We start from the raw sequence: 18,059 nt of genomic DNA on the forward strand, positions 1-18,059 counted from the left end.
GAGAGGGAAAATAGAGGTTAAGAATTTATATCAGTCACATTATCATCCATGGTTAAAGTGCAAAGTAGGGAGAAGCTCAAGTATATATACACTTGATTATGCATAAAAAAATGTCTGGAATAATATACCTGTGTAGTGAGAAGTGGGTTCAGATGAAAGGGAGAAATTTAGTGTTTTAACATGATATTCTTCTGACGGGTCTGGGTTTTAAAATCATCATTATATAACAATTTTTATTTAAAAGAGAAAAAACATTCATGAAAGTTTCAAAAAACCTGAAGGGAGGCAGAAAATGATAACCATGAAGAAGTAGCCCAAGAGTCAACAATATAGAATCTAATTAAGATAAAAACACACACCGTTTTAGAAAGCTCACTTCCAGATTCCATAATGCGCAAACACAAAGGGATAATTTCTGTTGTCAGTAAAAAGTTGATTACTTCCTGCTCATCTGTTTTCACCAGGGCCCCTAAAGAAAATATGGACAAACAAAATTATTTCAGAGTCAGGGTTTCCAACTAAAATTGTTCATCCAGCTAGTTGTGGAACTTAACATACAACACAAACTGTGGTTTATTAAAAAAAAAAAAAAAAAAAAAAAAAGAGGAAGAAAAGCACAGGTTGACTGTTATCAGTCAACACTAAAAGATCACGTACCAAGTTTGGTCTATCATATAGTTAGCATCAGTTTAGCTATCTAAATAATTTTTCTATCACTCTTGGTAGGCATTCATACAATAATATCACCATCTCTTCTCCATATATCTTAGGTAAAAGAATTCTACATCAGTATTAAGGCACATTCCCAGGTAGCAAAGAAACGATGTCAGTCTGAATCCTACTTCACAATAGGCATAAACAAACATTACTTCCTGGTTATTTAATTGCCCCTCTTTTCCCGAAGAGCACGAACACTGTAGGGCATACCTAAACAAGAAACACACACACCTGGATTCCAATTCTGGTTCCACAACTAGTTTACCTAAGTTTGACAAAGTTACCTTCCCTTTGCAAGCCTCTGTTTCTTTATAAAATAAGAGTTGAACCAATGATTTCTAAAATTCATCCCAATTCCATTACTCTGTTGGTTTCTAAACTTATACCACCGACCGGGTGACAGACACAGTTCACTGATATCCTCTCCATTCTGCATATATGGAGGCAGAGTCCCATTAAACAAATGACTGTTCCCTGAGCTGCCCAACGCAACACTAGCTTTTATATGAAAGGCCTTAGTTAACTGGACCTGTAATAACTAAGGTCAATCACTTCAGGAGAGAGTAATGTCATTTACTTTAACCAGAACTGACAATCTACAAATGCTACATCTCTAAACAGCACGTACCATAATTTATAACATGGTCTGCTGCAGATGGCAGATTATTATCTCACTTAGATGTTTTACATGTAGGTCTAAAATCCATTTTGTTAATTTTGTATAGAGTACAAGGTATAGATCATGGTTCATTGCTTTACATATGGATATCCAATTGTTCCAGCACGATTTATTGAAAAAGACTATCCTTTCTTCACTAAATACTCTTTGCAGCTTTGTCAAAAATCCAATTGACCATAACTGTGTGGGGCTATCTCTGTACTCTCCATTCTGCTCTACAAGTCTATCTTTTCTCCAATACCACACTTGACTCTTGACTCTAGTTTTCCAGTAGGTCTGGAAATCAGGTAGTATATGTCTTCCAACTTTATTCTTCTTTTTAAAAAATGCATATTCTAGTTCATTTGTCTTTCCAGATAAAATTTTAGGATCACCTTGTCAATTTCTATTAAAAAAATCCTACTGGGATTTTGTTAGAATTGCTCTAAATCTATATATCATCTGGGGTAGAACGACATCTTAACATCTTAACGATAAACCAATTGATGAATATGGTGTATCTCTGCATTTATTTAGGTTTTTATTTCTTTTGTCCTTGTTTTATAGTTTTTAGCTATAGACTTTGCACATATTTTGTAAGACTTACACCCAAGTTTTTCACGTTTTTGTGAAAAGAATTTGTCTGTAGAGTCTTTTACAATGTACCCCCTTTCATTTATGATATTTGTAACTTGTGTCTTCTCTTTTTTTTATCAGTCTGTCTGGATAGAGGTTTATTAATTTTATTGAATTTTTTTCAATAAAAAATTGGGGTGGATGAAATGGATGAAGGTGGTTAAAAGGTATAAACTTCCAGTTATAAGATAAATAAGTCCCAGGGGTATAATGTACAGCATGGTGACCACAGTAACAATACAGTATTGTATGTTTGAAAGCTTCTAAGAGAAATCTTAAAAAGTTAGGGATCGTAAAAAGTTCTCATCACAAGGAAAAACAATGTTGCCTATGTGTGATGATGGATGTTAACTAAACTTACTGTACTGATCATTTTGCAATATATACATATACCAAATCATGTTGTATACCAAAAACGAATACAATGTTATATGTCAATTATATCTCAAAAAACAAAACAAAAAAACCCTGCTTTTGGTTTCACTGATTTTATGTATTGATTTTCTTTTCACATTTTCATTGATATCTAGTCTTTATCATTTCCTTCCTTCTGTTTGCTCTGGTTTAATTTGCTCCTTTTTCTAGTTTCTTAAAGAAAAGCTTAGCTCACTGATTGAAGACCTCTCTTTCTTTCTAGTATAAGCATTTAATGCTACAAATTTCCCTCTAAGCCCTGCTTTAAGCTGCATCCTACAAATTTTGATATGTTGTATTTTTACTTTTACTCAGTTTCAAGTATTTTCTAACCTACGTTATATATCATTTCATTTATATTCAAACTTGTCTGATAACCCTTGAACTGCAGGAAAAAGTCTAGGCCCAAACATTCACCTTGTGCTTGTTCTCTCAATGACTTGGGAGAAACTGAGTTTCTAAAAATATATGCAAGGGTAGACAACTGGCTTAATACCGTCCAAGTACTGTTTCCACCCCCCACCACTGTCAACATTTACCCTAACAACACATAAGTGCATCATCCAACCACAGTAGTAAAAAAAACCAGCAGAAGTAGGATGACTGAATTAGAATAATGAATACAAGTGTTTTCTTTTGGCTGGAATCATGTTGATGTTTTAAATCCTACACTAGACGTTTTTATATCTTACAAGCTGGAAAGAATATATTGGGAAAAAAGTTTCTAATTAGAGTAACACTTGGGAGAAGATGTAAAAAATAATAACATTCATTTGGAGTATGAAATAACAGTTACTCCTTAAAAGTAGAATAAAATGCTTCTCAGAAATACCAAACTTTTAAATTATACTTCCTGATTCATGGTTTATAAACATAAGGATGTGAACACAGGTTGAACATAAAAATAATAACCAAACGAAACAAAGTTTGTATAACTGATGTTCTTATTATTTGGTTAGTATGTTGAGCAAAAACTATGAGAAAAAGACACTGAAAAAAGGAAGGGCAATTTAGGAAAGAAATCTTCTTGAATGTATTTGCATTTCACAAATCTAAAGATTTTAGTACCTAGGAGTCTAAGATCTGAAATAGCTGATATAGCGTTTTAGACACATCTCCCATAATAAACGTACATGGAAACATTAATTTGAGCATGCAAAAATTCAACGAGGTAAAACAGAAGGTAAATCCCTGGAATTATGGGAGAACAGCTCAGAAGTGAGAAAGATGAAAAATCAAACCAAGAAACAAACTCAAATTCTTACTCCTGTCATAATAATCTTTTTTTGTCAACACTCTTGTTCTTTACTTTCCCTACAATTATTAAACATTTCTACATACACACTGAATTTAATCCCAAATGTTGGGTCTTACAGCCTTATTAACAATACTCAGAATGGTACTTGGTAAGAGCAATAATGTTCTGATATTCATTTATTAGTAAAAACTAATTTATCAGACTCAACCCTGAAGACAAAAATGAATAACTGGTGAACAAAAGCTATAAAAGACCAGACAAAACACCTAAGTTAAGACCACTATTATGATTGATGATGATTCCAGGCTTGCAAAACAATCCTAACAACTTACCAATAACTCCAAGACTGGTTAGCCGAAGATACTCAAAGGGACGTGTTTTGCTGACAGTGTGCAAAAAGGGGTACAAAAAAAGTGGGATGTGTGCTGCAAGAAATGCTGACCTGAAAGAAAAAAATAATCACATTCAGAGCCCAGAGTTAATTTCTAAGGATTCTGAACATTCCCAGGTGGTTAATTCTGTAAGGCCTATAACACTGCTTGACCAAGGAATCTCTAGGAAAGACTGTTACTGGTCATTAGTCTAGACCAGTGGTTCTCAGTTGGGGTGATTTTGCCCCCCCAGGGGCAATGTCTGGATATATTTTTGGTTGTCATACTGAAGGGATTGACATCCACTGGGCAGAGGCCAGGATGCTGTTAATCCTACAATGCACAGGACAGTCCCCTGTTATCCTCCTCCTCCCACTGCAAAGACTTAATCCAGCCCAAAATGTCAAGGCTGAAAAACCCTAGCCTAGACTAAGTGGTTAAGAGAACACACAATTTTCCCTGTAATCAGTACCAAGTACTTTAAAAACTGATAAAATATCCAACTGCAAGTTTTAAAAAATAGGTCATAAAATGCACTTAAGGGCCCAAGAGATTCTCCCAGACGCCCTCCCTCACCTAGTTTATGGGTGAACAGTAATATTCACAGGTAGGAGCTGACAAAATCTTATAAACCAAGACAACAAAATAAAGCAGCCACTATCAAGGTTTATCTGTTATGCTTAAACACTCTTTTTTGGTTAGAGCTTTCAGATACACTAAGTATCCTAAAAACATTTTAATCTGAAGCTAATATGTTCAGCAACTAATATGGAATCAGTCTATTACTTTATATAATTTATAATTATACCTTACAGGAGAGCCAACACCCAAAAATTTTAAGAAAGTACTCTTGCATTTTTAAGTACTTAAAAGTAATTTTCTTAGCAATGTTTCTAAAGTTCCGAAAGGTCAGTGCCAACCTAGCACTCAGATTTTATAAGGAAAACTTGACAAAGAGAGGAAAGGCTTTAATAAAATGACTATTAAGTGCTTTAAGGCCATAAAAATCACAAAGCAGATTCCTGAACAGAATCTCCCCTTTCTTAATTTGTCAGATATAGCAGGAAGGCAAAAGTGTCTCAATTTGAATGCCAATTCTCATTTATTACAGAGGTTGCCTAAAATCCTGTGTTAAAAAAGATTCTGAAGCCAAATCTGGCTTACTATGTGAGAAAAAAGTGCTGAGTTCAAATACTAACTGAACTACTAAATGCCATGCACTGTGCCTAACACGTGGCACAGTGACGCCTACCATGGATTCAGGAGGGAGAAGTAGCTGTATGCCTGACCTTTCCTGAGAGGTGACCACCACTCCTTTAAAGTTCCTTGCTACCAATGCATAAAAAGTAAATAAGACAATGGAATACTATTCAGACTTAAAAAGGAAGGAAATTCTGACATATGCTATAATATGGGCGAACCTTGAGGACATTATGGTGAGTGAAGTAAGCCAATCACAAAAAGACAAATACTATAAGATTCCATTTATAACGAGGTACTCAGAATAGTCAAAATCATAGATGGAAAGTAGAATGGTAGTTGCCAGGGGCTGGGGGGCAGGGGAATGGGGAGTTATTGTTTAATGGGTATAGAGTTTAAGTTTTACAGGATGAATAGAATTATGGAAATGGATGGTGGTGATGATGGCACATTATGAATGTATTTAGTACTACTGAACTGTATACTTTAAAATGGTTCAAATGATAAATTTTACATTATTTATATTCTACCATAATTTGAAAAGGCAAAAAATTAATTATAAAAGAACATGTTAAACAATACCACATTGTTACTACACTAAAATCTGGTGAATTAGAGACCGGAAATTCTTGAGGAAAAAAAAAAAGTAAAAGAAGAGTCCCGAAGATCCACACCCACACACGTGCACCCTACTGCATGACCCTCCTCTCATCATTCAGAAGTTAGGACCACATTCAATACAAACCTCTACCCACACACTCATTCAAAGTATTTACCTGGTTTCTGGGTGTGACGCTACACATTGCAATAATGCCAGAGCGTTGCAAACTCTGTTAGATTGGTGTGCTGTCAAGGTGGGTGGGTTGATAGATGGATAAATATTTACAATTTCCTAAAAAATGGAAATCAGCACCAGATGAACAAGGAATAAGTTTTAATTCCCATGGTATGAAAACAAACAACTTTAATTCCACGTATCCTATAAGAACCGAACCATCAAAGAGGGGGAAGAAATAAACAATACTCCTATCCTTTCATCATAAATATACCTGACTGAGACTATCTGAGACATTTCTACATGTATCTCTAGGAAGATCTCTATGGAGGCAACTGTGGTCAACCACACTTCCTGCTATATCCTGCATCATCCGTTGAGGCTTTCACTTGAGGGACTCATATTTATAATCCCCCCCTTTTGTCAACACCCTACTTTTAGTTGCAGTGATGAGACAGCTAGCCAGAAAGTGTTAGTAAATCAACCACAGTGACTCATAAAAAACTTTGTTTGGTCAGGTAGCAACTGCAAAAAGGGGGAGATAAGAACATGGGTATATGTGTGGGGATATGTACAAACAGCAGGGAATATATGTATTCTCTGTCGAAAGGCGATGATTTGCTGAACACAATTCCATTTAATTTAATTGTAAAACTTTTACACAGAAAATGTTCCTATAAGAAAGTTTAGTTTCTTGGGTACGTGTTGTAGGGACAGAATATGAATTTACTTAACAGATTTAAAAAAATTAATATAATTATTGGGAATTATGGACAATACTTTAAAGGATAATCATTCTATCTTGGTTCTTAGGACTATACCATATCAAATTGTTCCCCACAAATGACCGTTCTGGTCAGAACCAAATTTCAGTTATTTATTCTTCAATGTACAAGAATATCCACCTTTAATCCTACAGCTGTTATACCTTTATCTTAACATTTTCTTTCCCCAGAATATACCTTTCAGTTCTTATACCTTCCTTTCCATCCCCACCACCATGTAGCAAATATTATTTTGTAGCACTCCTAAAGTTGTGTTTCTCAAAGTGTAGTTCTTACACCACATGCATTGGAATCACGTGGGTGTGGGGGAGCTGCCTGTTAAAAATAGATTTTTCATCTTAGACTAAATAAATCAAATCTCTTGGGTAGGATCCAAGAATCTGCATTTTAACAAGTACCTTAGACTTTTCTAAAACAGATTGTTACAAATGCTAACATTAAAAAAAAAACAGGGCTTCCCTGGTGGTGCAGTGGTTGAGAGTCCGCCTGCCAATGCAGGGGACACGGGTTCGTGCCCCGGTCCCGGAGGATCCCACATGCCGCAGAGCGGCTGGGCCCGTGAGCCATGGCCGCTGAGCCTGTGCGTCCAGAGCCTGTGCTACGCAACGGGAGAGGCCACAACAGTGAGAGGCCCGCGTACCAAAAAAAAAAAAAAAAAAAAAAAAAAAAAAAAAAATTCTGGGACTTCCCTGGTGGTCCACTGGTTAAGGCTCCGTGCTCCCAATGCAGGGGGCCTGGGTACGATTCCTGGTCGGGGAACTAAAATCCCACATACCACAGCTAAGCCCGCGCACTGCAGCTACTAAGCCCGCATGCTCTAGAGCCCATGCACCGCGAGTAGAAAAGCTCGCACGCCACAACAAAGAGCCCACGCGCTGAAATGAAGACCCAGTGCAGCCACAATAAATAAATAAACTAATTAAAAAAAATAAAGTTTAGGACTTCCCTGATGGCGCAGTGGTTAAGAATCCGCCTGCCCAGGGCAGGGGACATGGGTTCGATCCCTGGTCCAGTAAGACCCCACATGCCGCGGAGCAACTAAGCCTGTGCACCACAACTACTGAGCCTGCATGCCACAACTACTGAGGCCTGCACGCCTAGAGCCCGTGCTCTGCAACAAGAGAAGCCACCACAATAAGAAGCCTGTGCACTTCAATGAAGAGCAGCTCCCACTCACCGCAACTAGAGAAAGCCCCTGCGCAGCAATGAAGACCCAACACAGCCAAAAACAAATGAATAAATAAATTTATATAAAAAAATAAATAAAGTTTAAAAAAATAATAAGAAGAAAAAACCATCCTACCAAAGTTTTCATAATCATTTGGGCAAAGGCAGAGAGATACAAGTGTGATAAACAGGAATGACATGCAACTCATGGATGTATACCCACCTGTAAAAGTGCTGCAATAGTACCAAATGAATGCCACAGCATGGGTGCAAGGTCAGGAACAGATTCTCGCTTTTTACTTAACTCCAGCAAAGCATTTTCCCTTGTCTCAGGACTGGACAGCTCATTGATCCACTGATAGATCTTCTCTCTATCCACCTGAGCCAGTGCAGTAGGCACAGGCTTCAAGTGAAAACAAGAAAGTAAACGTGAGTTTCATTAGAGTCAAATCAAGTCTTACTCTGCAGTCGCCTTTGGAGGGAACATATTTTTTGTAAATACCAGGGGAGCTTTTCTAAATACATATACTTGATGTAAGTGAATTCAATCTATCAAAATCTAAAAGGCATACACTTTTTTTTTTTTTTTTTTTTTTTGCGGTATGCGGGCCTCTCACTGTTGTGGCCTCCCCCGTTGCGGAGCACAGGCTCCGGACGCGCAGGCTCAGCGGCCATGGCTCATGGGCCCAGCCGCTCCGCGGCATATGGGATCCTCCCAGACCGGGGCACGAACCCGTATCCCCTGCATCGGCAGGCGGACTCTCAACCACTTGCGCCACCAGGGAGGCCCAAGGCATACACTTTTTAATAATTCCATGTTTAGAAACTTATCCTACAGGTCTACTTGGGCTGTACTGAAGATATACCAGAATGTTTACTGTTGCACTATTTTAAAAGCAGAAAACTTGAAGTCTATCAACATCTAACAATAAGGAACTGGTTAAATATACAGGGGTACATTTTTATATGGAATACTACATAGCCCCTTAAAAGAGTTAGCTCTATACTGTGCTGATACTAAATAAGAAACAAACAAAAAAAAACCCAAAAGGGTGCAGAACAGCATATACGCTTCCATTAACACACACATATATTCTTATATATTTATATACAACATTTCTAGAAGTACACATAAGAAACTGTTAACAGTAGTTACCTCTAAGGTTGGAATCTATATGGGAGACCTACTTGTCATTGTATACAATAAAATCTTCTGCATATAGTTTAAACTCTTTTTTTTTTAACCATGTGCCTATGATGGTTTTTGAAAGAAAAAAAAGCCCTCCCCCCCATTGCTCTTCCTTCCCCAGTAATTCCAGCATCCCCCTCCATGAAGCAGAAAATCTATGTAATTTGGAAAAGCTCCCCCGTCTGATGATTCTTATACATACAGTACCTCCACCCCTCGGAGATTCATTCATTCCTTACTCGTGTAGGGACTATATAAACAGAACAGGCTTTCTTTATTGTGCTAAAGAATCTCAATATTCCAAAAAATTTGAGCACATCTATAATTCTTCACATTTGTCAAATAGGCTTGTTACCTTGGTTAAGTCCCTTAACTACTGTTATCTGGAAGATAAGATGGGAGATTAGAAAAATGATTACCATTGCTATTTCTGGCTCTAAAGTCCTAACAAATTCATGGTGATTTCCATCCCTAGCCCAATATTTTCTCACTTAATTTCCCCCCAAACCATGAGGAATTGTAGGGTAGGTAGACAGAAAAAAGGGATCGACACTTGCAGATGAAACTACTAATGCTCAGAGGAATTAACTTGCTCAATTCACCCAAATACAAAAGTTGCATATTCCAATCTTTCTTGAACCATATTACACTAGCTTCTCACACTATGCACATGTTCCCACTACACCTTAGTGTGATAGAACGATGACCTACCCATCGCACAGGTATAAAAATGAGTAACAAAAAGGACAACTGTCTTTGCTGAAGAACAGAATGAAGTCTAAGATGGTCTTTGAGGAGTAGTCACATTTACTCAAGCTGAACAATTGCCTTCTACAAATGGAAGCTTGATTAGAAGCTTTTAGTTTAACGTTTATCATTTCTCTTGCTTGCTAGAATGAACCACAAGGTGTTCTGCTAAACAGACTAAAATACCATGTAACTTAAGTCCTCTTTAAGTGCCTCAGAGTAATCTGCTAAAAGCTGTTTTTAAGTCCTCTTTAAGTGCCTCAGAGTAATCTGCTAAAAGCTGTTTTGTAATTCCCACCCGTGATGCTCCTCAAGAAAACATAGGCTCCTATATGATGTAGAAGGAATAGTTTTCCTGCCCTCCACTCCCAACAGCAAAAACAGTATGGTCCAAGCACTTGACTTTTCTATATTGCCACAGATAGGCCCTTGACTTTAAAAATTATTTTTGGAAATGTAACTCCCACCAGAAGATAGGGCATGTTTACATTTAGAGTATTGCATCACTTTAAAAGCTCAGCAGAAACAAGGGCTAAAATTTTAGCTTTGGGTTTCCTGCCCACAGTCTCTTGGATGACCCACAATCCTAAAGAGGGCCCCACAGACAATGCTCCAGCAATATAGTATCTATCCTGATTAGTCATTACTCATTCCTAGAGGCCTGTCATCCAGACACCACCATCAGTAAACTCCATCACCCTCTCTAAAGCCAATGTGTGACTTGTACCCAGCACCCTGTACCCTATCCTGTCCTGGGGAACCCTAGGTGAACAACGCCAGGCTGCACTGGTAGACACCAGTCAGCATACTGTGGCTTCTGAACACCAGGTCCTACCTCCACATATTACGTTTCCAGAGCTGGCTTGACTACAGCAGAGGAGATCGTGCCCCTGGAGTGGTGCTGGCACTCTGGAGGGTCAGTATTTGGTGCCTACTTAGGTCCCTAAGGCCATGACCACCTGCTGCCAGTAATACTCCAACTTCTGAAGTTGCTTGTGGGAACTCCAGCCTCCACTGGACTTTAGTTCTAAGAGAGCTAGGGACGTCAGGTGGGTGGTAACGTGGCCCTCAGGTATAAGCTTAGAGATGAGTTCTGCAGCCACTCTAACAACGAGAAAGCAGTCAGGGCAGTTTGGTACCAGGAAATATCTGAGGTAGGGACCCTCCTTTTCATCACCCCTGGTGAATTTTGCCCCAAATTTAATAGGAGGAGTTAGTTTAAACCCACTGAATACCTATTTGTTATCGGATGAATACACTTATTTCTTAAAATAAAAGTGAGAGCTCACATACATAGTGCTTACTCTGTTAGGCACTGTCTTAAATAAATACTTGTCATTACCACCCTCATTTCATAGATGAGAAAACTGAGAAGTTATTTAAAAGTTAAGTGGCAAAGCCTAGGATTTGAATTCAGGCGGTCTGGCAGCAGAGTCCATACTCTTAACTGCCTTGCTGATGCTGCTTCTCACTTGCCTGAAAGATTAGGTTTGATCTAAACACAACTTTCCAAAAAACTATTTCCTGTGACCTAGACAAAAGAGATAGGAAATATATAAAAATCTCAGACAAAAATTAAAATGTTACTGCTGTTAGTTCAGCAGAATCTGAAAAACAATCAGCACCCATGAACAATATCATTGATACTAAGAGAAATTCTCTACTTATTGAGATTATGAGGTACTTAATAACCATCATTTTAATGGGAAAAGTCAGTGAAATAGTTTGACATAGTTCCCTATGTCAAATCATGGCTCAGATGGGCATAATTCAGCTAGTGATAACCACCAACACACACACACACCCCTTCCCTACCTACATCAACAAGTAATTTTATAACACACAAGGAAACTTAGTTATTTTGGAGAATAAAAAGGAAGTACTTTTACTTTTTTTTTTTTTTTTTTTGGCCGTGCTGCTTGCTTTGAAGGATCTTGGAACCCGGGCCCTGGCAGTGAAAGCGCCGAGTCCTAACCACTGGACCGCCAAGGAATGCCCATATTTTTATATTTTGAATTACGCACTAATTTCTATATTAACTTATATTATCAGACAATTGATAAAATACTTTGGACTTCATCCCTGAATAAAGCCCCAAAGCACAACTCCAGCATCTTACTAGATCTTGATGGTAATAAAAACCCCAAATGCATCTGACTCTCCTTCTGAATCCCAAAGATCATTTAGGCACATCTGTCACAAAAATGTTAGAATCTGAAAATTGATGCCTTCCTAAAAGGGAGTGGGAAGTAAAACAGGGGGTGGGGTAGATGAGGAAAGAGAGGGAACTGTATTGTACTTTATTTATTTGTTTGTTTGTTTGTTTGCGGTACGCGGGCCTCTCACTGTTGTGGCCTCTACCGTTGCGGAGCATAGCCTCCGGACGCACAGGCTCAGTGGCCATGGCTCACGGGCCCAGCCACTCCGTGGCACGTGGGATCTTCCCGGACCGGGGCATGAACCCGTGTCCCCTGCATCGGCAGGGCAGATTCTCAACCACTGCGCCACCAGGGAAGCCCTATTTATTTATTTATTTAAATTAATTAATTTATTTATTGGCTGTGTTTGGTGCTCGTTGCTGCACACAGGCTTTCTCTAGTTGCAGCGAGCCGGGGCTACTCTTTGTTGCGGTGCGCAGGCTTCTCATTATGGTGGCTACTCTTATTGCAGAGCACGGGCTCTAGGTGCGAGGGCTTCAGTAGTTGTGGCACGCGGGCTCGGCTCCAGAGCGCAGGGTCAGTACTTGTGGCACAGGGGCTTAGTTGCTCTGCGGCATGTGGGATCTTCCCAGACCAGGGATCAAACCTGTGTTCTCTGCATTGGCAGGCGGATTCTTAACCACTGTGCCACCAGGGAAGTCCCTGTATTGTACTTTTAAAAAACATGGTTTCATTGAATGATTACAGCACCGTGGTTATCACCCTCATTTTACAACTGATGGAACTATGAGTAAAGGGTGGGCAGACTTCCTCCTCCTCCAATTCTCTATTTAAAGATTACCTCTAAAGATTCCTAGTTCAATTGCTATAATTCTTTAAATTTATAATTTACTAATACATTTCTGAGGCTGTGGCTGATACAATCTATTAGCACACACTGTCCAGGGGCAGAGAAGCAAATTTATCTGATTTCCCTTTTGGAGACCACCTAACTTAAACACATTAACAATAACGGCAGGATACTACCACAAGAGCAGAGGTTAGCATTTCTTGAATTGAAATCTCTGGATATTTTCCTTAGAAAAATACACAATTTCAAATTGTTTTGCACATAATTTATTTTTACCTAAAATTTATACATAATTTCAGGGAATTCATAGATCTTGCCTGTACCCATTCTATAGACCTAAAATTAAGAACATGTTTATCAAGTTTAAGAATAAGAAAGACCTTGGGAATTCCCTGGTGGTCCAGTGTTTAGGACTCTGACCTTCTACTGCAGGGGGCCCGGGTTTGATCCAGGGATTGGGGAACTAAAATCCTGCAAGCCGTGTGTGGTGAGGCCAAAGAAGAATTTAAAATAAATAAAAATAAAAATAATAGGAAAGACCTTGATTTGCAAGTAACTACACAAGTACATAACTGGAATGCACACTGGATTGGGAGCTAGAAGTGGCTTCAAAACAGTTTTGCCATTTTTACAATTGTGTGACCTAGAATAAATCATTGACTTTTCTAAGCCTCCATTTTATCATTGGTTATATGAGGGAACTAAATTAATTATCAAAGTCTCAGCTCTAAAATCTCAAAAATTTCTTTAGTTACAAGTGAGAGACTAATCTAACTGGCTACAAAAAAATCAATTTTATTGAGGTACAATTTGCATACAACTTTTAAGTGCACCCATTAAAGTGCACATTTCAGTGAATTTTGAGAAACCTATATGCCCAAGTAACCACCACCACAATCAAGATACATTACTGGGCATTCCATTATCCCCCCCAAATTCCCTATACTCCTTTCAGAAAACCCCACACTCAGCCCTCTATTATAGACTAGGTTTGATTTTTCTAGGAACTTTTAATAGGAGGCAATGTTTACCGAACATACTATGTGCCAGTCACTGTGGATTACCTCAAATTATTCTCAAAATTCTAAGAGGAAACAGGTTCAGAGAGGTTTAATATACTAAAGTTTACACAAGCAAGTATATGGCAGAATTACATTTAAACTCTAGTCTACTTCTCTCTAGAATCAGTGAGTCCTACTTGGTCTACAGGACTGAAATCACAAATATTCCTCCAAGTTGAATTATTTAAGAACCCAATACAGAAGTTTAAGTTTGATATTCTGTTACAGTTGGATTTGAGTAAATAGTGGGTTCAATTAACATACCCAGAGGCAAAGTCATTTATGAGAAGTCTGATTTGGACTATTAGTTATCACCCTCAACACTTCCAACATCAAAAACAAGATCAATTACATGTAACTATATACTTTTAGCTATAACCTGCTTAGAGTCAGTGGTCCTTTCCTTTTAACAGATGTGTTAAAAAATGTCTGTACTATCAACTAGGAGGGACTCATTCTCCTCCTTCCTGTTTATTGGTTTGTATGTGGAAAATGTATTTCAAGTAACTTTTTTCTTTCAGTGAAGCTTAATAAGACATTTATCAACGTGAGTCACCAATGGTTAACTCCAAGTGTCACTAACACAGGGCACTGATAGTTGGTCTTCCACTTCCGAAAAACCTTAACAGAATGTGAAAAGAAGATATTTAGAACTTAGAAAAGATCCACATTTACCCATAAATGCGAAAGAAATATGATCCCCCCTCTTCAGTAAACTAAAAAATTGTTGTTGATGGCTCTCTTAAACAGAAAATAGCCAAATCTATCAATAAAATTTCATGTTCGAGGACCAAAGCAGCTGTTGGTTTTCTTATCAATGAATACATGATTGTGAATAAAAAATGGAATTAGATTGAAATAGAGATTATTTCTGAAGTCTGGAGATGACTCAACACGTGGCTTTGGGTGTCTACATAATGATGATATAGCAAGAAAACACCTTTCTTAATAGTGCCAAAGGGAAACACTAAATTAGCTTAACTATCCTCATATCTTTATAAAATAAGGGCCAGAATGTTCTTCAAAATAACTTTTTTTTTTTTTTTTTTTTTGTGGTAGGCGGGCCTCTCACTGTTGTGGCCTCTCCCGTTGCGGAGCACAGGCTCCAGACTCGTAGGCTCAGTGGCCATGGCTCACGGGCCCAGCCGCTCCGTGGCATGTAGGATCCTCTTAGACCGGGGCATGATCCCATGTCCCCTGCATCGGCAGGTGGACTCTCAACCACTGCGCCACCAGGGAAGCCCCAAAATAATTTTTTTAAAATGGAAGTGAATAAACAAAGAAAAGTTGGTTAATTTGCTTAAATCTTCAATAGGAGACAGCTGTTTGAATTAGATCCTTCAGAGTGCATAATGTTCTTTCTACTTGCCAAAGAGGAGGGGTCTAGCACTGCTTCAACAGAGATATAAAATGACTAATGCAGCTGCTGGTTACGTGGAAAGTGAGGAAAAAGCAAGGGTTTAAGGATGTCAGAATTGCCACTGGAAATTAGTGGGGAAAAAAAACAAAAAACAAAGCATACCCAATGCATCTCCTAAAGGTTTACGTTTGGCTGTTTTAGATCACTAGCATAACATTCATTACAAAAGACGCATGGTATGTGAAGATCTGTGGTACTATTAAGCTGAAGCAGTCTTCAAGGTCCATAACAGGTGATCTGTTACTTTGCTGAGGCAAGAATTAGAGTCCCAAGGCTGAAGTCTGGGAGCAAGTCTTTTTTTTTTTTTTTGCCGTACGCGGGCCTCTCACTGCTGTGGCCTCTCCCGCTGCAGAGCACAGGCTCCGGATGCGCAGGCTCAGCGGCCACGGCTCATGGGCCCAGCCACTCCGCGGCATGCGGGATCTTCCCGGACCGGGGCACGAACCCGTGTCCCCTGCATCGGCAGGCGGCCTCTCAACCACTGCACCACCAGGGAAGCCCCAGGGAGCAAGTCTTTTAACCAATGAATGAACCTAGCCAACCACTGAGCACTTTCTTATTCTTATTTAATACAATCCTGTGGGGTATTTCTATTTCTATTTAGTAGATGTGAAAAAGAAATTATATTCTGTGATGGCAATAATGAAGATGTTAGGATGTATTCTGCAAAGAAAGAGAAGAGTCCACTATACTACAAATTGCTGGCATAATAAAATACTAAAGGAAAGAGTAAAAATTTAAGACACATCCCAAATGATCTCAGTTCCTCCATCTAGTGAATAACATCCTGCATTCGTATGTGATCACATTCTCCTTTGATAGTACTATCTCCCTAGCTGAAGTGATTTACTTGTTATTTAAAAAAAGAAATAAAGATACACACAAATTTTCATCATGAGACAAAAAGTAAGCATCTTCTCAAGCGGTTTAGATTACTGCAGGCACTGCTGCATGTATTATTAACTCCTCAATTTTTAGTGAGGGATATATACCTCTAGTGTCCCTTTACCCAGATCAGAATAACACAGGCAGTTTAGCCTAATGGAAGGCATTAAGGGTTGGGAAAGAGGTGGCTCAACTTTTTTTTGCTTCAGATTCACTAACCAAATATTCCAGTGAATGAGTGGTACAAATGAACTTGTCAGAGCTTTTGTGTAGTCCAAACAGCATAACAGGTGAAAAAGTACCAAAAGCTCAATTTCTAAATAAAGGTAAGGCGCTGTAAATTTACTTGAAGAAACACGTACTGAGTATTTTAAGTAATGAACAACAGCTCTTAATGGCTGTTCAAAAGATGTATTAGGGAGCAACTGAAAAGGAACTGAATAGGTAGAGTCTGGGGAGGCACAGGGGAAAGAGCAGCTTGGTATCAAAGCCTAGAGAAGACAATCAGATTTTGAGAGATGGATGAGCCAACCTTAGCAGAATCCTTTGTTTAACCTGCCCCCCTCCTACCAGCAACAACCTCATTTTCTGACTAGCTTCTTCCCATATTACATGTAAAATCTGGAAGAAACAAAAAAGCTGGGGAAATTGCAGTCACCTAGTTAAGAGATATATCAAAGGTACCTCTCGGGCTTCTCTGGTGGCGCGGTGGTTGGGAGTCTGCCTGCCGATGCAGGGGACGCGGGTTCGTGCCCTGGTCCGGGGGGATCCCGCATACCGCGGAGCGGCTGGGCCCGTGAGTCATGGCCGCTGAGCCTGCGTGTCCGGAGCCTGTGCTCCGTGGCGGGAGAGGCCACGGCAGTGAGAGGCCCGCGTACCGCGGGAAAAAAAAAAAAAAGGTACCTCTCTCTGTGAAAAGTTACAAACACTTTACAAACATGGTGCCAGGAGGCAGAGATGCCGCCTGCCCTGGAAATGACAATGCTGTCTATAGCCTAGTCACACTCAGCTCACTTTCTGACTTTAAATTTAAAGTTAAGGCAACTTTTGTCCTCTATTTAGGATTTATGTTATTTTGCCTGGTAATGCAACTTTAGTATATTACTCTCTCCTTAAGTCACTTCACCTTGGTGAAACTGAAAAAGTTGGACGGGCATTCAGAAGAATATGCTCGAATCACAAGATCCTGTCTGCCCATTACGGCCATTTGTTCTCAGTAGTCACCTCCCTCATCTATACGGCGTCATTCAGCAAAATATTTGAGCCCTTACTTGGTGCCAGGAACTGACCTGGCACTGGAGTAACCATATAAACAGGACCCACATGATCCCTGTCCCTGACCTCAAAAGGGGGACAAATAACAAACAAGTAAATTAATACAAGAATTACAAATTGGGATCAATTCTTTGAAGGGTACTCTAACAAAGTTGGGGGGTTACAGAACTACTTTAAATAGGGCGGTCAGGGACGGCAACTCTAGGGAGATTTAGACAGAGACCTGAGGGAAAAGGAGCCGGACCCACATGGGTGTGTGTGGGTGTGTGTGTGTGTAAGAGATGCAACCTGGAGTGGAAAAGCGTTAAGTAGAAAAGATGTAACGGCAGCCAGTGTACCCGGAGCCTGCGGAGCAAGTGACGGAAAACCTGGGTAAGGAACATAACGTTCAGGGAGGGCCTTGTAGGCCAAGGCAAAGAGTTTGGATTTTCTCTCAATGCAATGGGAGACCACAGGATTACTTCACATAGGTTAATTTACACTATCTGTTTT

General features: G+C 39.3%; 1 protein-coding gene across 1 annotated transcript in view; it reads right to left on the minus strand.

Annotated features, from left to right (window-relative positions):
- The window catches only part of CNOT9 (CCR4-NOT transcription complex subunit 9), a 28,189-nt gene that overhangs the window by 9,171 nt on the left and 959 nt on the right, over positions 1 to 18,059 (minus strand). The window contains exons 2-5 of the mRNA XM_060107065.1: positions 8,205 to 8,384; positions 6,031 to 6,146; positions 4,016 to 4,125; positions 360 to 469 (exon numbers count right to left, since the gene is read on the minus strand). Of these exons, the coding sequence (XP_059963048.1) occupies positions 360 to 469; positions 4,016 to 4,125; positions 6,031 to 6,146; positions 8,205 to 8,384 (516 nt within the window). The remainder of the gene's footprint in view (positions 1 to 359; positions 470 to 4,015; positions 4,126 to 6,030; positions 6,147 to 8,204; positions 8,385 to 18,059) is intronic.

Source organism: Mesoplodon densirostris, chromosome 8 (genome assembly GCF_025265405.1).
Source record: "Mesoplodon densirostris isolate mMesDen1 chromosome 8, mMesDen1 primary haplotype, whole genome shotgun sequence".
Classification (NCBI taxonomy): Eukaryota; Metazoa; Chordata; class Mammalia; order Artiodactyla; family Ziphiidae; genus Mesoplodon; species Mesoplodon densirostris.